At 46.4% G+C, this 20,874-nt stretch overlaps 1 protein-coding gene across 1 annotated transcript in view; it reads left to right on the forward strand.

Annotated features, from left to right (window-relative positions):
• Positions 1-1,263: 1,263 nt before the first annotated feature.
• JAG2 (jagged canonical Notch ligand 2) overlaps positions 1,264-20,874 on the forward strand; it is a 118,851-nt gene continuing 99,240 nt past the window's right edge. The window contains exons 1-2 of the mRNA XM_056851400.1: positions 1,264-1,344; positions 2,182-2,505. Coding sequence (XP_056707378.1) covers positions 1,264-1,344; positions 2,182-2,505 — 405 coding nt within the window. The remainder of the gene's footprint in view (positions 1,345-2,181; positions 2,506-20,874) is intronic.

A 20,874-nucleotide genomic window follows, 5' to 3' on the forward strand; every position in this document is an offset into this window, starting at 1 on the left:
CCATGTCTTTCATACTTCTGTTTTCCCCATCGGTGAAGGATCGCTCCTCCCCACCAAAGTCTCCAGGAACTTCCCAAGCTGCAGTTAGCAACCTAAAGCAAACCTTCTTAAACAGTGGGTCGTGACGCCATATGGGGTCGCGTGCCAAAAAAATTTGGGGCCACGAAAAATTCAGCAACAGTAAGCGGCAAAATTATACATGCACCAAAGAATTGTTTTTAAAAAAATTCCTTTATGATGTAGTATCAGTAAATGTTTGGTTTGTGTACCTATTTTATATACCTATATACCCCGGGGTCGTGTAAAAATTTATCCCGCGAAAAGGGGTCGCAAGTGGGAGAAGTTTAAGAAGCCCTGACTCCTGATGCACGAAAAGCACCCCCCCCCACACTCATCACCGGCGTGCGCAGCGACCCTATGAACCAATGTCATGGCGACCCTATGAATCAATGTCCCCCCAAAACTCTTGAACAGGGTTGCTCAGGTCTTGCAAATTGAGGGCCTCGGGGACTTTGACCCGTGCCTTTTCCCCATCGGGGAAGGATCGCTCCCCAACCTCCAGGAATTTCCCAAGCCGCAGATTGCAACCTAAAGCATGCCCCCGGGGCACAAAAATCACAACCAGATCCCCCCTCCTCCTCCTCTCCCGCCCGTCACCCACGTGCGGAGCTGGGCCTTGCCCACGCGCCACAGGTGGCTCGCCCAAGCGAGGCGGAAGATGAAGGGCTCGGGGCCGTGCTTATGCAAACGCGGCGCGCGCTCTCGCTCTCTCTCCTCCCCCCCCCCCGGGGCTGTTGCTTTTATTCTCCCTCCCCCCTCCCCTTTTTGCATTCGCCCTGCCTCGCAGCCGGGCCGGCCCTTTAAGGAGCCGCGCGCGCGGCCACGCCCGCCCTCCCTCCGCCGGGGCCCTTCCCCCTTCATTAATATGAAGGCAGAGGCGCTGCTGACTAATGGGTAATGAAGCTGTCACTCCGGCACCTACTTGTTGGGTGTCCGCGCGGCGGAGGAGCGGAGTTGCAAAGGGGAGCTGCTGTTGCTGCAGCCGCTGCTGCTGATTGCGCTGCGGGCGGCTGGAGGCGGGGAGCGCTCGCGCCGCGGCGCCCTCCGGCCCGGGGCCGTTGCAGAGGGGCTCGGCCGGGTGGGTGCAAAGGGCCGCCGGCCGCCGATGCGGTTCCTCCCGGCCGCGGCCGGTCGATGGCTCGTGGGGTCCTGCTCCTCGCCTGTCTTCCCTGATCCGGCGGCGTTGGGCTGGGAGCAGCAGGCATGCTGGATCGTCGCAGGCGGCCCCGGGCTCTCCTCGCCGCGGCGCTTCGGCTGGGGCTGCTGCTAACTTCGTGGGCGCAGGTAAAAAAAGGACAAAAAAGCGGCGCGGTTATTTTATTATTATTTATTCCTTTGCAAGGTTTTCTCCCCATGGCGCCTGCATTGCAAAAGGGGGAGAAAGCTGCTTGCAAACGCGTGCCGTCCCTTTCGCCCAGCCGGGTGGGGGCTGGGAATACCTTGCATCGAGGGTCACCCCCCCCCCCATAACTTAAAAGCTTCGGCTTCGCTGGCCGGGGGTGGGGGGAGATAGGGGAGCAGCTGGCGAAGGCTCTTCTAATTGCATGGCTCCAGCTTCTCCCCCCCCCCCCTTTCTGCTTGCTTTTTGCAACGCGTTGCTTCCCAGTCGCGGTGTTTGCTTTGGAAGGAGACGGGCAAAACTTGCGTTGCTTGGAGCTCGCCCCCCCCCCTTCATTAATTTTTTTCGGAACGCTTTTTTTTTTTTTAAGTAACTAAATCCACTTGCATCGCCGGTGCAATATCTCCAGCTCTTCCGTCTGCATTCCCGGGGGGAATTTTTTAAGCGCTTTTATCTGTTTAATTCTGCGTTGCAAATGGGAGTTCTCATCTGACCCCCCCCTTATTTATTATTATTATTATTTTGCATGGCTTTAAAGCCTTTCCTGTCGCCCCTCTCCCGTCATTGCGGCACGCTTTTTGATTGCATTTATTTATGGGACGGCACGACCCTCCTTTTAATAGCACGTCTGGTTGGAAGAGCTTGACGGGAACGGCTTGGCCGAAAGAAACTCTATATAGTGGACCGTCCGGCTGCTTGCGACACCCCCCCCTTCTCTTGTGATAAGGCTGCCTCCCTTTTGATTCTGACTTTTTTTTTTTTTTTTGCAATTTTATTTTTAGGTCTCGGAGGCCTCGGGCTATTTCGAGGTGCAGATCCACTCGGTGAAGAACGTCAACGGTGAGCTGTTGAGCGGGGAATGTTGCGACGGCGCGAAGAACCCCCAGAACCTGGACTGTGCCCGGGACGAGTGCGACACTTTCGTCAAAGTCTGCCTGAAGGAATACCAGTCCAAGATCACGCCCACGGGAGCCTGCAGCTACGGCTCCGGATCTACTCCGGTTCTCGGTGGAAATACTTTTTACCTGGCCAGCCGCAATTTGCACCTGGGGAAGAGTCATCGCGACGTGGGCAGGGTCGTCATCAATTTCCAGTTCGCCTGGCCGGTAGGTCGACTTTGGTTCAATCCCCACCCCTTCTCCCGTGCAATTCCTTAACATAAGTATTTTGGCCCTGCATGGAGTAGGGGTTGCTGGGGATATGTGGGGGGGGAGGTAGTCGTGAAATCCCTGCATTGTGCAGGGGGTTGGACTAGATGACCCTGGTGGTCCCTTCCAACTCTGATTCTGCCATTTATGCCTGGGAGGGCCTTCGGCCGTTTATGCCTGGGAGGTTTTGCCTTGGATTTGCTGCTCTCTGCGTGCACATTTCCCCCCATCCGAATTCTCAAAACTCTGCATGGGGGCTTATTTTTGAGTTTTGAGAATACAGATGGAGGAAATGTACACGTCGAGAGCTGCAAATCCAAGGCAAAAACCTCCCAGGCATATATGGCCTTGGATTTGCCCCTCTCTAGATGCACATTTTCCCCATCCGTATTCTCAAAAAATAAGCCCCCAGGCAGAGTTTTGAGAATTCAGATGGGGAAAATGCACATCTAGAGAGGGGCAAATCCAAGGCAAAACCTCCCAGGCATAAAAGGTTGTATGATTCTAGAAGTCGCTTTCGGTTTGCATCGGGTCCTTATTTTTAAGCACGCTCTCGCCCGCTGGGAATATCCCGGAGCGGTTCGGATCTTCCTTTCTTGGTAGTTAAAGCGTTGCAACTTGAAAGGGGGGGGGAGAGAAGAAAGATGCAGCTTGGCTTCCGCCCTTTGTGGTTTGCGTAGAGCATAGGGTGTCCGCTTGTGCCCCCCCCCCAGCCCCCTTGCGGAAGCGGAGGGAGGTTGAAACAAATCCTAGGGGTCGAAGGATTGGCGGCGGCGAGTTCTGCAAATCTCGGTCGTGTTTTGCATCGCCCCGGTTCTCTGCAGGCGTCCGGGTTGCAAGCGGGGGTGGCATGCTCGCCCCTTACCTGGAACGACCCTCGCCGATGGGGTCGCCGGCGCGTCCCCCTACGGATCTGATAGGGGCGGATCATCGCTGCTGGGGTGGGGTGGGGGGGATCGCGTTAAACTTTCAAGCGTGCAGTGGTGTAAAAAAATATGGGCATGGGGCGCCGATCCGGAGGCATCTGTTTGCTGGGGCGCGTCTGTCGTAAAGGAAATGTTTAAAACGGGGACTTGGCGGTGGCACCTTGGAGACTTCGAGAGCCATGTCGCGTGTATGGGTTCCGGTTTTCATTTTGCTAGCAATGGGTCTGGCGCCAGCGGGTGCACGTCGCGTGTACGGACTCCTGTTTCAATTTGGCTAGCCACGGGTTTGGTTGCCCCGGAATTATAAAAGGGGAAGGGGCGCCTTTTAAACCCGAACAGCTTCCCCAGCTGTTTGCAAAAAGAAAAAACCCAGATGCCAGCGGCCGAGCCCCTCCACCTCTCTGGCGAAGGAAACTGGCTTCCTTGGCGGCTTATTCTTTAAAGCGCTACTGCACTCTTGGGCCATTTATGCACGGGAGGTTTTGCCTTGGATTTGCCGCTGTCTAGATGCCCATTCCCCCCCATCCAAACTCTCAAAACTCTGCATGGGGGCTTATTGTTGAGCTCTGAGAATTAAGACGGGGGGAAAGGTGCATCTCGAGAGCAGCAAATCCAAGGCAAACCCTCCCGTGCAATAAACGGCCTTGCTCTTTTCTGTCGGCGGTTGATTGCAAGTGGAAAAAGGCGCTGCCGATTCCTCTTCATTTATTTTTATTTCACAGCGGGGCGTGAAAGGGCTTTTTTCCTCCAGCAGAAGGCGCATCCTCTTTAAGTGGGGGGGGGGATTAAAAGCTCGTTTATTTTAATTCTTGCACGAGGCGACTACTTCTTTTTTTTTTTTTAATAATAGGTGCAACGGGGGAGAAAGAGAGAGAGAAAGGCAGGGCGGGAGGAATTAAGCGTGCCGGCGGGGCGTGGAAAGAGGCGTCGGCCCGCCGCCGCTGCTGCTGCTGCAAAATGCTAGCAGCTGCGGCTTTTCGCCCCGAGCGAAGTGGGCTGGGCGCGTGCTGCCGCGCGCGAAGGGCGCGAGCGGCTCTTGGCTCCTGGGAGCGGACCTGGCGGGGGCGTGGCGGGAAAGGGCTCCGCCCCCTGGCGCGCGCCTCGCCGGCGACCGTTAGAGCCAGGAGGAGCCCTCCCTTCGCCCTCAGTCAGAGCGTCGTGTTCTCTGAGGCGAACCGTGTTCGTTAAAAAAGGACCAATACCACCTTCTCCTGTGGTTTAGAAACAAAAGAGAGACGGAGAGATTATATTCTAAACAAACACAAACCTTTATTGGCATAATTGCGATGCCATTTATATTTTACACCTCTGGCTGCAGGAAGGGGGAAATCCAAACTTTTGCCTCAGCCTGTTTAAGGAACATGACACAGACTCTAGAGTTGGAAGGGACCACCAGGGTCATCTAGTCCAACCCCCTGCACAATGCAGGAAATTCACACCTACTTCCCCCCCCCACACCCTTGCTCCATGCCCAGAAGATGGCCAAGATGCCCTCCCTCTCATCCTCTGCCTAAGGTCACAGAATCAGCATTACTGACAGATGGCCATCTAGCCTCTGCTTAAAAACCTCCAGGGAAGGAGAGATCAGCACCTCCCGAGGAAGCCTGTTCCACTGAAACCAGTCCAACTGTTCTTCCTAATGTCTAGATGGAAACTCCTTTGACTTAGAAACAAAATAAGAGAGTGAGGGATGACATTTTACACCTCTGGCTACAGGGGAGGGGGGGAATTCAAATCAGGACATAAGAGAAGCCATGCTGGATGAGGCTAAGGCCCGACAACTCTAGCACTCCGTTGACACAGTGGCCAGCGAGCTGCCTCTAGGAAGCCCGCAAGCAAGACTACTGCAGTGGCATTATCCTGCCTGTGTTCCAAAGCACCTATTATAATAGGCATGCAACATAAGAAATATAATAGGCATGATACATAACATAAGAAAAGCCATGCTGGGTCAGACCAAGGTCCATCAAATCCAGCAGTCAGTTCACACAGTGGCCAACCAGGTGCCGCTAGGAAGCCCACAAATAAGACTGCAGCAGCATTATCCTGCCTGTGTTCCACAGCACCTCATATAATAGGCATGCTCCTCTGATACTGGAGAGAATAGGTATGCATCATAGCTAGTATCCATTTTGGCTAGTAGCCGTGGATAGCCCTCTCCATGAATATGTCCACTCATAAAAACATAAAGGCCATGCTGGATCAGACCAAGGCCCATCAAGTCCATCAGTCTGTTCACATAGCGACCAACCAGGTGCTTCTAGGAAGCCCACAAACGAGACGACTGCAGCAGTATTCATCCTGCCTGTGTTCCACAGCACCCAATATAACAGGCATGCTTTAAGAGGGGAGTGGACATATTCATGGAGGAAAGGGGTATTCATGCCTATTAATTAAAATGGATACTAGTCGTGCTGCATACCTATTCTCTCTAGTATCAGAGGAGCATGCCTATTAGATTAGGTGCTGTGGAACACAGGCAGGACGGTGCTGTTGCAGTCGTCTTGTTTGTGGCTTCCTAGAGGCACCTGGTTGGCCACTGGGTGAACAGACTGCTGGACTTGATGGGCCTTGGTCTGATCCAGCAGGACCTTTCTTATGTTCATGCTCCTCTGATCCTGTAGAGAACGTCTTGACTAATATCCATTTTGACTTGTAGCCATGGATAGTCCTATCCTCCATGAGGATATAGCTGTCTGCACCCAGAGTTTTTTTTAATTATTGTGATGTGATTATAGTTTGTCCTACCTCAGGGCAATGCACATTGTTTCTCCTGCCCTCGCAACAGCCCTGTGAGGCAATTTTAAGTTGAAAGAGCTGGTTTAAGATCACCCCTGGAGCCTCAATTAGGGTTGCCAGTGCAGGGTTGGGAGATTCCTGGAGATTTTTGGGAGTGGAGCCTGGGAAGGGACCTCAGCAGGTATAATGACAGAGAGTCCACTGTCCAGAGCTGCCATTTCCTCCAGGGAAGATGACCTCAGTTGTTATTCTGGGAGATCTCCAGGTCCTACCTGGAGGTTGACAACCCTAAGCTTCATAGTTGAATCGGGACTCTCACCTGATTGCTGTCTGATTACCTGAATTGTCATACCAGTTTTCTAATTCTGGTCTTGGGGGTTCTTTCCTCATGAGGTGGTATTGGTATCTCTGAACCAGGGACGAAAGTAACGTCAGTTTCTTGTTAGCATTGTCTCTGTTGAGTCGCTTGAAATGGGAGATGGAGGTGCTGCTTTTCTTAATGTTGCCTGTTCTGACGCACTTTCACTCCTACTCTAACCACGTGCAGAGTACATTTCTCGCAAGGTTGAAGTGACCAATGCCAAGCCCTTTCGCGTGTTATGTTGAAGGGCTTTGGAAGTTGAGACCTCTTGCATATCCGTGTGGAAATGAAGCTGAAGTCAGTTCTTCGCACTGGCACCCCCCCCCCTCCAAATTTGTGAGGATGGGAAAGGGCGGAACTGCTTCTGTCGCGCTCTCAATGAAGATCTGCTGCTGACAACATATTTTACAACTTCAATGGCTGCCTTCATTTTCAGGGATTGAGGGAGCAGTTGTTGAGGTCATCAGATTACAAGTCCCTTTCTCTGTGGGGTTGCAGAATGAATTTGGTGTGACAAAGATGTTTTTTAAAGAGAGCATTGGTTGTTTAATCTTAACCTGGTATAAATACGTAGGTTGGAAAGTGTGCCAGTTCCAAGCCATGAGGTGGCCCAGTAGTCTGGATTTTTACTGTGTTTCTTAAATTTGGAAAATACCGATCAACTCTGCGGAAACTGAACAAGTATATACTTCTGTCCAATCAAAGCCCTGCGTTGGCTTGTTGTACAAGGTGCAGTTGGGCCATTGGAGATCCAGCAATCACCTTATCCAGTCTTTGGTAGTTTGGGATTTCAGATTCATGTAATATGGCATTGTGCTCTCGGGTAGGGACCAACCGCGAACAAGGTGTGCTGTAAAGGTCGAGAAAATAAATGGGCTAAAACAAAGTTTGGGAATGAAAGCAGGGAGGCTGTGAAACGAATTCCTTTGTGATCTGTGGGTGTTCAAGATAGGAAAGTAAGCTGGTATTTTTTTATGGTGGTATGGGTGTGAATGGTAGGCGGCACACCTGGCTTCTCAATCTGGTTACGACCAGGAAGGGAGAGAGTTGCCATAGGATTGTGGTGAGGCTGTGGGGTGGGGGTTGATTGGTTGATTATGTAGCATGACTGAAGGGATTCTGATGGCAGATGCCAGGTGCTGGGCTTGGCACAGATAACTTTACTGTCCTTGTTCCCTACCAAACTGTACTCCACACAAACCACGCCAGCATCTACTATAAATGGTTTGCGGGCTTCTGGTTAAATCGGAACAGAAGTATTTTTATTATTGGAGGAAGACAATATTCGGAGCAGTTGTGCGCTATATAAAGCGTAGTCGGTGGAATATGGTTGAACAACTGCTAGGTTTCCCATCCTGGTGGTAGACAGAAGTACTTTAAATTCATCCATAAAACTCCTTCAACTTTAAACAAAATTGTAGTTTTCATGTCTTGCTCCAAGGACTGAGCATTCTGCTTTTAAACTTGGGTTTAAATTCAGCAACTGCTGCTCTTTGTTTTACTTTCAGCAATGCCCTGCTTTGTTTTACTTTCAGCAATGCCCTGCTTTTTTTTGTATATTTTCAAAAAGTTGAGATCTGAAATATTGTGTGTATCCAAGTGGACAACTGTACCACTGTTGGTGACTTTCACCACCTTTGTTTCAGATTTGTGTAATCTAAGTCATATCATATAGTTTCTTAGGCGTCTCATCCTGTTGATCACAGAGATTTACGTTGGAAGAAAGACAATAAGTGAAGTAAGTAATAATCTTTTCCACTGCCCTTTATCTATTAAAGGACAGCTGGAATGTGTGCGTGTTGAGGAAGGTCCTGGGATGTTCTAGAGCATGTACTCAGTTCACATTTATTTACTTCATTTACACCCCACCTTTCTCCCCAGTGGGGGCACAAAGTAAGTTACATCGTTCTCCGTTCATCTACTTTATCTTCCCAACAGCCCTGTGAGGTAGCTTAGGGCTGACTGTGTGTGACTGGCCCATGGTTACCTAGCAAGCATCCATGACAGAGTAGGGGTTTAAACCTAGGTCTCAACCACTATACCACACTGGATCTCCCAATTAGATATGTATATCCTTCTCCTTCCCCCCCCCCCAGTGTTGATTCAAAATGGCTTACATCATTCTCCCTTCTTTCATTTTATCCTTACACAGTGCTAAAGTAGTGACAGTGACTGGCCCTAGGTCACTCGGCAAGTATCTGTGGCACAGTGGAGATTCAAACCTGGGTCTCCCAGATCCTAGACCAACACTCTGGACCAGAGGTTCCCAAACTTTTCATGGGCCATTTATGCACGGTCGATTCTGCTCCTTGCTCAGTGCTGATTTTTTAAAAATCCGACCTTTAAAATGATTATTCGTGGTCCTGATGTAAGAGGAGAAAGTCAAACAAATTCCACCCCCACTCGCCTGCTTCTTTGTTTGCATAGCTATTAGCAATGGTCGTTTGCATAGCTAGGCCTCAGCTGGGATTCTTCATGCTTCCTTCAGTGAATGCTTTGATGCGGGGGCGGAGCAAATACAAAAGGTCGCGTTAAAGGGGCTCTTAAATGCGAAGCAGGTATGCACTTCAGCGTAAAGAAATTTAAAAAATATGCGGGGCACTTCAGCCTGGAACACGCTGCTAATTACCAAGCATAAACGGCCCCGGAGTCATGGAGCACTTTTCAGGAGAGAAATTCGCCACAGAGCACGAATTTCCCCCTAGCCACTTACATATGAAGCCAAATGACAGTATTTTTCTTTCCAATCTCTTCATGGAGCACCAGGAGATGTTTCGCAGCGCACCAAGTGCTCCAGGGAGCATGGTTTGGGAGCCTCTGCTCTGAACCACTAGATTTTGCAAGGTTCCGGGAAGACCTGTTTGGGTCTTAACAACATTGTATGTGAATTGTGATCATGCCCTACAATGTACCCAATTCACCACTGTATTTCCCCATTGGAAATGAAGTTCAGTAGTGGTAGATTACCTGCTTACTTTCTCATTCACCCACTATTTTAAGGAACTGTAGGGTTTTCGGTAATTTGTTTTTAAAGAGAGGTTGTTCATTCCTTTGGCTTTCATTCTCTTCAGTCCTCGCTGCCACCAGCAATTTCAATGATGTGGGCCACAAGGTAATATGTGAACAGTGCTAGCATGGGTATACAATTAAAAGTGTGGGTTTTTTATTGTCTGGAAACGCCTTTCTGTGCTGAAATCTATGGTATATTTCTGATTTAAACCCGTGCATAAAACAAAGGTTTTGTTCTAGTAGCCTAAATTTGCTGTTCTGTTCAATATTCTTGAGAAATTTTAGATATAGCAACTTTCAACTGAGCGAATACTGACATGCCTTCTAAATGTAGGTGTCACTGGCCTTTTGTTTTATTTTGCTATTATGTTTGATTATAGACTATCAAGGCACTTTTTCTTGGAATAAAGTTAAGCTATTCAGCCAGGTGTATGCGGCTGCGTTTGGTCTGGCTTTGGTCAGAGTGGTCACCTCCTAAAATAGTTTTAGTTTTTTACCCAGGTAAAAGGGCTGTTTGCCTTTATGGCAGTGGCCTAATAATCTTCTGTTAACTCTGCCATCGATGCTTAAAATTGGGCAATGGTTTTATTTCAGTACACTAAAATGGTACTGACTTTACACCTTTACAATGAGGAACAATGATCTGCAAAACAAAATCTAAATGTTTTGTTGTGCTGATGAAATCTTACCAGAGTTCTTCTGGCAAGGCCATAATAAAGTTGTTTGTTTACCAGTGTTCTTCAGTTTGGATAAATACCACACTGAGAACTGTTCAGTTCGGGATCGGACTTCACTGCAGTAGTGAATGTGATGGGGGATCCATAATTTCTACTGTAGTTCATTGGTGTGGTGGTTATTTGTGGTTGCCACCAGCTCTGTCTTTGCCTGAACACCCTTTGTGGAGGTGGGGTGAGTTTGGTTTAGCTTCCAGGAGGGGTTTGAAGCAGAGTTGGTTTTCATGATGCTTCAGCCAAGCCATTGTGAAGAAGAGGCAGACATCTCCCTACCTTCTCTACAGCTCATGGAAAGTTTTGGTCAAGGGGGAAGAAGAAAAGGGTGTTCACTATAAGTAGGATGGTCACAGAATTTTCAGGGCCTTGGATGTGACTGACAGGATGCTCGTAACTTGTAAATATTTTTGCATTCTTGGGGATGATGAAGTCATGTACCTCACGTAATTTGCTGCTGTTCTGACTGCTGCCATTGCAAAGGATTGTGTCCCGTACAGTTTTAAAATGGCTACCGGAGCCCGTGCTTCTTGTAATCTTTTGGAATCCGTAGAATCCTTTCTTGCTGCTGTCATGTATTGCACTGAAATACTTACAAGTCCCTTTTTAAATTTTGCTACCTAATGTGAAACGCAGCATGCATTAGATTTACTTAGAATGTTCTGTTCTAAGGCAAGCATCCTTGCTAAGGAAATGTTAATTCCTAAATGGTTAGTGTTAAATGTTTCCACATCTTGATTTAAGTGTGTTAATTTCATTGAGTCTTACTAATAAGTGGATCTATTAGGATTGGAGCCCTGGCAAGTTGGGGTGAAGCTTGTCCGTGATACAAAATGTTGATCTTCTAATACTAAAACTAATAATTGATCTTCTAATACTAAAACTAGCCTGGTTAACTGAAAGAGAGCCGTAGTGCCTGTACCCGTTTGTCTGAATATCTGTGGCAAGTAAGCATTGGCTCTTGTTAACCAGGCAGGGAAAGTTAGAAGTGTGTGGATTCGTAAAAATATTTACTGGCAAATAACTTTTGTGAAACTTGCAAGTTTTCTGTCTCAGGCTGTAACTGTGTGCACACTTTCACTTGAAGATAAGATCAGGGTGTAAGCTGTACTTGAGACTCTCATAAGCTACAGGGAACATTTCTATCCTCGAGTGTTCTGTTGTGTTAAGGTGGTACTTGGCTGCTTTCCCATATACTTAAGGTTAATTCTGAGTATAAATACTAGGTAAACTGTTCTGAATGTTGTGAATAAATATTATGTATGCGGTTCTAAAGTTGCCATGAAAAAGCCTTGAGTTTGTATAGAATGTCTTATTTGGTTAAACAGTGTGTATTAACAGCCTAGATCTATTGCCCATAGCTATAGCAGAGTTGGGTGTGTTTAGAACCTATAGGAAATCAGTGAGTGAATGAACTACTTGCATTGCATTACAGCCACTACTAGGCTACAATTCTCACTATAAAATATTAGCTTTTAATTGGCAGGTTTCCATGGAAATCACCCCCCCCAATTACTTTGGGGCTTCGTTTTAATTATGCACATCTTTTCTGACCTTCAGAAGTCCCTTCGTTCTCTCCCTGCATTTCCCCCTCATTTTCTGGGCGCTGCCAGAAACAGCATCCAGAAAATGCAGAGAAAACACGGGGAGAGAGCGAAGTGAATTACTTAAAGATCGAAAAACGTGCATAATGAAAACAAAGCCCTGAAGTAGTTTGGAGGGGGGGGGTGATCGCCACGGAAACAACCCGTGCATAAAAGGCCTAAGATAATACAAACTGTGGCAGTGGTGGCTAAAGAGAGCCGCCACATCCAGAGACAATAAACCTCTGAATAAAAGTGCCAGGAAGCAACATCAGAAGGAAGATCTCAGCCTCTGTGCCCTGGCTGGACACTGCATGAGACAGGATGCTGGACCAGTTGGACCACTGGTCTGATCCAGCAGGGCTGCTTTTATGTTCTTGCTGTAGTCATACTATATGAAAACAGCTACAATCGGTTCTTAAAACTATAGTCTGGTGTGTTAGCTTAAAGCAAAATGTGATATATGCTTGTTGTGCCATTCTAAGCAGGACTCTGACTCTATTCTCCTAGTCGTTCCTATGATGCTCAAGAGAAAAAACAACACAAATATTTAGAATAAATGAGTGGCACTTCCCCTCAGGAAGGTATTGAGATTGCAGTCTTGGTTGTTGCTGCTTGTACATATTTCAAGGCGGGCTGGCTGGCTTACTTTTTGTGTAAGTTGGAAAGGACCTTGCTGCCTTGTCCAACTTCACATGTTCCTTCAAGCCTAACATTCTTCACAGGTAATCCACGTAATAGAACACATCCTCTGACTCAGGTTAACCTGAAATGAGCAGAGTGCAGGAAGAATGAAGATGCACAAAAGCCAGGGGTGCCTAAAGGGCAGGGGATAAGTTTTGACAAAGCCAGGTGATTCAAGTAGGCCAACAGTACCATATGATGCAGAGGGGAGGGGGAAGAAGGAAAAGTCTACAAAATTGTCAGGCAATTTTACCTGAGGGGGTTTACGTGAAAAGGGGAATCTGCTCCTGCATGCAATTGAAGGCTGAAGCTTTGTACGCTATCATAAACAAGGCTTTGCTGTACCACAGTGATTACTCATTGTCTTTCTGATAAGTTGTTGAATTTCATTTTTGCGCCTTCAGGATTCTTTTTAGCCTGTGATAGGAAAGACAGGGAGGAGCCATGGTTCAGTGGCAGAGCGTGTGCTTGGCATGTAGAATGTCCCAGGTTCACTCCCCTGGCAACACCAGAAAAAGATCATATAGGTGATGGGAAAGACCTTGCTCTGAGAACCTCATGAGCTGCTGCCAGCGAGAGTAGACAATACTGACTTTGGTGGTCCAACAATCTGATTCAGTATAAGGCAGTTTCCCGCGTGCTCCAATAACTAAGTGTAAGGAAATGGGATCACTGTTATTTGAGTATAGTGGAGTCAAACATTGTACATAGTATTTAAATTGTCGAGGCTAGATTCAGTTAGGTAACTTTTAAATTTCAATGTTATAGATGCCTTTAATACTCTCTGGCAAGTGGGTAGTAATGAAGACTACATTCTGAGAAGGCAGGCATGCCACTGGGGAAGGTGGAGATGAGGTTTTATCTTTCCGGTCAAGGGCTTAACTTTCACTTCTTAGCTAGGCATAGCTAAGTATAAGAGTATAAAATACATACTTGCCTGGGCAAACGTGAAGGACTTGCACACGTAGAACTGGTTGTATTTCTCTTGGAAGTGATGGTTCAACCCTTTCCCAGTTACCATTTCTGTGCCTATAAGAAAATTCTGTTCACATTTTGATGGGTTGTATGTGTACAGTTGAATATTCTTTATTTCTTTACCCAATTCTAACTTTTTGTAATGCATTATTGTGTGTGCATGTGATACGTTGGCAAAATAGGGCCTTTCTGCCCTTCTCATAAAACCTCTCCTGCATTGCCATAGTCATAAAACGTGTGTATTCTATCCTGGTTAACTTCTAAAAAGGTTTCATACATGGTTATCATTGGTGTACAAAGTATGTTGTTGTGCTCACGTTTCTTTCTTTATATCCAGGCAATAAGACATTGTCATGCAGAAGCAAACCCGAGGGGCATTTACTCTCGAGCTGTTATATTGTTACTTTGGGAAGAAAGCACACCAGGTTGCATCTAAACAACTGCACTGTAGCTCCATTCGTGGATTGGTTCTTCCTGCTTTCCCCCAAAGGAGCGAAACCTCTTTAAAGAAAAACCTGATTTCATGAAAACTGAATGTTGAGTGCAACTGAGGCATCGTTCAGATGTGACTTTTAAACACTCTGCTGAGATGTGCACAGACTTGACTTGTTCCCTTGTTTGTATGTGCACCTTGTTCTTCTCTTCATTCACAGAATCTATGTTAGAGGTTAGCTCTGGTTATTCATGATGTGCATGGGGAGCCGAGATGATGAATAAGGCATGCGTGAGTATGGCAGCAATCCAGGTTAACGTGGTGGCTTACAGTGATGTCTGAATGCAGCCTCAGTTTAAAAAAGGGGAGGAGGAGAAATTGGCCTGGTCAAATCTTGGAGAGCTTAAAGTCCTGGGAGGGGATTGTCAAATTTACCTCCTCCCCAATTCCTCCTGGAAACTTGGATATTTGCAGCTGCCAGACCTTTCTAGTACATAAGAAAGGCCCATCAAGTCCAGCAGTCTGTTCACACAGTGGCCAACCACTGTGTGAAAAAAAGAAAAGTATTCTAGGCAAAATGTTCTTAGCAAATGGTTGGCTCTTGTAGAAATTCTGTAGAAAGAATTTGTGCTATTCGGAAATCCTTGGAAATATGGTATTGATGTGTGTTTCTGACACTTCAGACCGAGTACTGGGCTAACATTCCTTCAAACATTACTTTAAATTTTGCAAACTCAAATGCACAATTTTTATTCTTTAGGAAGGGACTGGTGGCTGATTGTAATAGTCCAAAGTTACATTCATATAATTTTTTTCCAGAGTGAAAAATTATGGACAATGTGCATGCAATCATGTAATCAGTTTCTTTAGCTGCATGATTATCCAAACTAGTACAGTTTTTAGAAGGGATAGCTATTTCTATAAAAATGAAAGGAGGTGCTGAAAGTTGGCTATTGAATTTCAATGCAACACTTGGTATTTAAAAGTGATATGTGAATTTTAAATACAGCTTTCCCTCACAAAAAAACCAAGATTGGCATTCAAATGGATTACTCTGAAGTGGAATTGCTCTGGAGGAATAGCTCAAGAAAAGTTAACTTGACATATAAGGGAGGATGGGAAGGAAGAAGTGGCAACCCACAAGGACTTGCAGGAGACATCTCATTTCCCCCTCCCCCACTATTTCCTCTCTGTTTCCTAAGAGTTTCCCCATAGCTTCTCCCCTTTTCTTGTTTCCTTCTCCCCTTCCCTCCCAACAGCCAACCTACATTTTTACCTGCCCCTTTGTCTTCAGGCAGAGGTCTTTCCCGTCATCTTCTGTGTGGTCCTTTACACTGAAGTTGCTGGGGGTTGAACCTGAGACCTTCTGCATGCCAAGCACTGAGCTGCATCAATTATGGGATTGAATGCACAAGTTCTGCCAGGAGGAATGGACTGAACAGTACAGGCCAATACTACTTGTGTCTAGAGCAGCCCAGGTTGTTCAGTATTTCTTGAACTTTTCTGACTGTGGAGCTTGTTTTGCGTCAGTCAGTTAAGTGCAGTTGGTCTTGTTTTTCTGAAGTTGTAGGAGACAAAGCTTGGTACAAGTCATCCTGTCTTGTTGTAAACTGCATCTAGCTTCTCTGGATGAACCTGAAAACCTTCCTTTACCTGAAAAGGAAGAATCTCAGTGGTTGTTTAGACACACATGCAGCAGGGGATCCTTGCTGCCTCTGTTCATGGGAAGTGAAAATGCTCAAGGATCTGAATTGCTCAGGAGGAATTGGGGTAGGTGGGAGGGATAGGATCACTATCAGGATCTTGCAATAAGCTGATAGACCCCTGTTTACAGGCACATTAGAATGCCAATAATCTTCAGGTAGTAACTCAAATATAGGTGAATTTATGAGCTTCCCTCCCTGATAACAGCACACATTAATTGTATATGTTACAGGACAACACCCTGTGTAACCTATAGTGCTCTTTTTACCATTCTCTTTGATCTGCATTTTTGTACCTGAAGCTACATGCGAAAATTGATACTTTAGGGAATTGTCCATGATATATTTGCACTTTAATCTTTACGAAGCTTTTTTGATATACATTGCATTTTGGGGTGTCTGAGTGTTGTGTGCCTGCAACCCATTTGGGATTCTTTGAAATTTCTGGCTATTATCTGCCTGTGCCATACAACCAACAACATTGAACTGCACAAGGATGTTGTGATACCAGCACTTGCAAGCTGAAAAGATGTCCCATGGGCAGTGTTTTTATATAACTTAGGAGCCTGGAAATACTTACCTGTGAATATGTACGATTTTGTTTTTTGTTCTCATATGTGATCCTGACTCCTGTGTTAACAAAAATTGGGTGCAAACTGATTGACTTTGCCTAGCATTTATAACTATGTTAAATCAGTTGTGCATCTTACATTTTCGCTCTGAGGATAGGCCTTCTTGCAAACTTGCAGGTGATTCCTATTGTGTACCCAGGGAGGCAGGACTAAATATCCCTTCCTGTCTGACTGGGTGGGAATTGCCCAGATAGCCCACTTTCCGTCCTGCCTCAACCAGGGAGAGAAGCGTAATTGAGCAGCTCAGTGCTCATTCAGCAACTTTAGGAAATTACTTTGTTAATCCTTCTGTTTCTCTTAGTTATACAACCTTACCTTTGAGTTTCTACCCTCGCTCTTTCTTCTGTTCTCTGATTCTCCATCCCCAGCCCCTGGCTCTACTGAGCTAAGATTGCGTCCGAGAGAAGAAATGCCGAAGACGAGCTCCTCTCTGAAGAGGGCTATGACCCGGCCCTCATCGTTTCGGCCGGGCATTATTCAATTGAAGCCTTTAACGGCCTCAGATGCGGACCCGCAGAGCAGGGGGAAGCCAGAGAGCCGGGTGCACTGAAGAAAGCGTGGGAGTATGATCCCAATAAAAAAGGCATGAAACGGCACCTCAGCAGTCGGGCGGCCCATTCCGTGTCTCCCGACAGGGAAAACAACCTGGGAGCAGCACTAGCGACGATCCAGACTCCAGATGGTAATGTACTGCCCACCCCAGCCCTCAGAAGGTCCAGCTCAGAGACCATAACTCATTCGGAAGCAGTGGAACTAATTAATATGGCCCTTGAAAGACAGATGTGGGCCTTCCAAGCTCTGAGGGATCTGGGCCCCTCCTTCCAGTCGGGTGGCTGCACTTTCCCTGGGAGATCACCCTCACCCCATTTCCAACACAGAAATTATTGGGAGGGGGAAGACCGAGTGCCTTTAGAAACAATGAGTAGACAGTGGCCTACCAAGGCTGCAATGAAAGCTGCCTACACGGGGGCCTAACAATAGAGATGAATGCTATTCCCACCTAATGGATTCAGATTGTGAATGAAGAGAGGAAGGGGAATTCGTCTGACGAAGAGGACCCTTTAGTGTTAGATGAACAGCGACCCAGGCTGTTCAATGCTGAGAATTTTCAAGGGCTCCTGTCTAAGCCCTTACTGGCATTGGACCTCAACGAAGAGCCAGATCTCTCTGAGGAACAAACCAAGCCTAAGTCTAAGAAACAAGCAGTGAAGGAGTTTTTCCCCAGATCACAAAACCAAAACAATACAGTGCCTTTTCCAGAGTATTTTGAGAGGCTGGTTAGGGCAGAATGGGATAAGCCTCTTGCCAACAGGCAGTTCCCAGCCAACATAAAGAGATTGTATAAAATGGCATCACAGTTTACTAGATTTTCCCTTTACTCCAATCATTTACTAGACTTATCATTGACCTTGGATATGGTTGACCACAGCATCCTGTTGAGAAATTTAGACGTAGATTAAGGGATATACTTTGAATTGGTTCAAGGTATGCCTTATGGACAGGACTCATAGGGGATCGGGTGTCCTCAGTGTGGGACCTACAATGTTGGGTTCCACAAGGCTCAGTCATATTCCCCCAACCTATTCAGTCTCTGTGTGAAGCCCTTAAGAGAAACCATCTGTAGTTCTCACTCAGAGGGAAGGGCATCTTGATCTTGGGTGATTTTCGCCGCTTTCCTGGGGAGGCAGGAACTGATTTCCGCTTCCTGTCCCTTTGGCGGGATGTGTTTTGAAGTCCAGAAGAGAATTCTTTTTTCATGTTTATACTTTTGTCATTGAATGCACCCTTTGTGTTTCAAAGATATCTATTTAAAAACCAGTTAGCTTAGTCTTTTTACTCAGTAGTTATAAAGTTTAGGTGCCGAATGTAGATTCTGTCTGATTATTTTAAAAAAGTGTGTTGGGCTTTGTTGCATTATGGGACACTGTTGGATGGGTAAGAGAACTTGGGTGTCTTGTTTATCTGAATAAAATTGTTGTAAGTGTAGATTTACCCTATCATTTAAAAGTGTTTTACATATTTCAGCCTCTGCACCTGGGGTAGAGCATGAGGAAAGGTTCTCTTAACCTTCCTCCTTGAGCTGTGCTCCCCCCCCCCAAAGAAAGGACAAGGTTGTAAATCCTCAGAACAAAGTTTACAAATTTAGGCTTGTTTTTTTTATGGGGAGGTTGCTAAGAAACTGATGAATGGTCTCTGGAGTGTGTTTTGTCTAGCCAGAAGTGCAAAAGTTTGCTCTCCTAAGGCTTGTAGCTTTCTTATCCAAATGAGCACCCAGCGTTAAATCACTGAAGTGGCTTTAAGTATGGGTCTCTGACCACACCAGTTGATTCTTAAGGTTTGCATGCTGAAGCATTTTTCTGAAGCAGTGCAGACTCTGATTTCCAAAATGTTTACATCTGAGGTAGATGCTGAAGAACATGGAACCTTGAAAATCACAGAACCGGATAACACTATTTTCAAAGGTGCTAAATTCTGGCCAGGATCCAAAGAACCATAACACTAGTTCTATGAACCCCAGGGGCAGTAGCTTTAGAGCTGTTTTTTCTTAGGAAGCAATGCTGCTCCTTACCACCCCCAAATTGCCTGGCAAACTGCTTTTGAAATTGATGAATGTTCCTGGATTAGTTTGCTATGGCAGGAGGAATTGGCCAGGGCAGGGGCGGGGTGGCTCCTAAATACTATTGGGCTAGGCAGGCAACTCTTTGGAACTCAGCAATGGTTCTTGTTTTTTACTTTTATTCAGAGATACTTGCATCTGGTAACTCTGCTGTTAAGTAGAAATCCCTGGTCATCTTGATTCACACCAGAAATACATTTGGGGAAACATGATAATTACTTTTCCTTTGTGAATTAATGTGGACCCTATTGGTTTCACTGGAAGCTGTTCACCATGAGAACCCAACTACATGGTATGCTTTTCCTGGGCTATTCCATTAAGTTTCCCTAGTGGGATTCCTGAAGCCATTTCAGGTTGAGAAAATGGTGTGGGAGGGGAAAGGCGGAACTGCTGTGATCCTATGTCCCAGGCCTGGCAGTATAAGTAAGGAAAGTACATCATATCTTAACGACTAAAAGAGGCACGTGGCTTGACTTCTCTAATTGCACTTAACTCACAGTTGGGTTCAGATACCTTAAGCAAGTCTAAGTGAGAGAGAAATACTTGTAGACACAGGCGCCATACAAAGCAGTCCTCTCGAGCTGTGTCCAGATTGTTCATCAAATTGGGCTCCTTACCTACAGGTTTGCATTCAGTTATGGCAACTTGGAAGAGGGGAGTGGACATGTTGGGTTGAAATTAAATCAAAACAGTTTCCATCTAGACATTAGGAAGAATTTTCTAACAGAGCGGTTCCTTAGTGGAACAGGCTTCCTCAGGAGGTGGTAAGCTCTCCTTCCCTGGAGGTTTTTAAGAAGAGGTTAGATGGCCATCTGTCAGCAATGCTGATTCTATGACCTTAGGCAGATGATGAGAGGGAGGGCACCTTGGCCATCTTCTGGGCATGGAGTAGGGGTCACTGGGGATGTGGGAGGGGGAGATAGTTGTGAATTTCCTGCATTGTGCAGGGGGTTGGACTAGATTACCCTGGTGGTCCTTTCCAATTCTGTGATTCTATGTTCATGGAGGAGAGGGCTATCCATGGATACTAGTCAAAATGGATACTGGTCATGATACATACCTATTCTCTCCAGGGTCAGAGGAGCATGTGTATTTTATTAGGTGCTGTGGGGCAAAGGCAGGATAATGCTGCTGCAGTCGTCTTGTTTGTGGGCTTCATGGAGGCACTGTGAACAGACTGCTGGACTTGATGGACCTCGGTCTGATCCAGCATGGCCTTTCTTATGTTCTTATGGCAGAGCTCCATTTTAAAAGGCAGGTCTGCCATGGTTGTTCCCAGTTTGGCCCTTGAGGCAGTTTTGCACTTCATACAGTAAAGCAGACTGCCCTGCTGTGCATAACTGAGTTCTCTCCTCAGGAAATGGGTGAAACGCAGAAGGTGTGCCCTTGTGGGGAAAGGTCTGTGAACGTGTGGCAGTCTGCTTTGCTGGGCAGACTTTGCCAGTTGGAAAGAAAGTGGTGTATAAAATGGGCGCAACACTGGAAGTCAGACTTTATCCTTGTACAAATATTAATGGAATAAGCATGGGAGGGAATCTCCAGGGTTCTTCTACCACTTGAGTAGATAACTGCTATATAAGTGCATGCTACCAAGGTAGAAAACTTTGCCTTGGGGGATGGAATAACATTGTATAGTTGTCACTCCAAATTACTGCTTCCTTTTTCACAATTAGCAAATAAGGGATCGTATATAGAAGCTTCAAAGAAACTGTAAGTTAACAGGACAAGACTGAAGAAAATCAGTAGTAGGATTTCCTTGCAGATCCTGTAGGTCCTTTATCCTCTGTTGAAGCAGCATCTATATCTGAGAAACGATGAGGGAGAAGGCCTGGACTGAAATGTTACAGAAAAGATTGAGTTTAGATGGAACCTTTACCATCCACCTCCCTCATATTCAAAGAAAGGAGCATCATTTATTTATCTATTCATTTATGTCT

The sequence above is a fragment of the Euleptes europaea genome, chromosome 6 (genome assembly GCF_029931775.1).
Source record: "Euleptes europaea isolate rEulEur1 chromosome 6, rEulEur1.hap1, whole genome shotgun sequence".
Lineage (NCBI taxonomy): Eukaryota > Metazoa > Chordata > Lepidosauria > Squamata > Sphaerodactylidae > Euleptes > Euleptes europaea.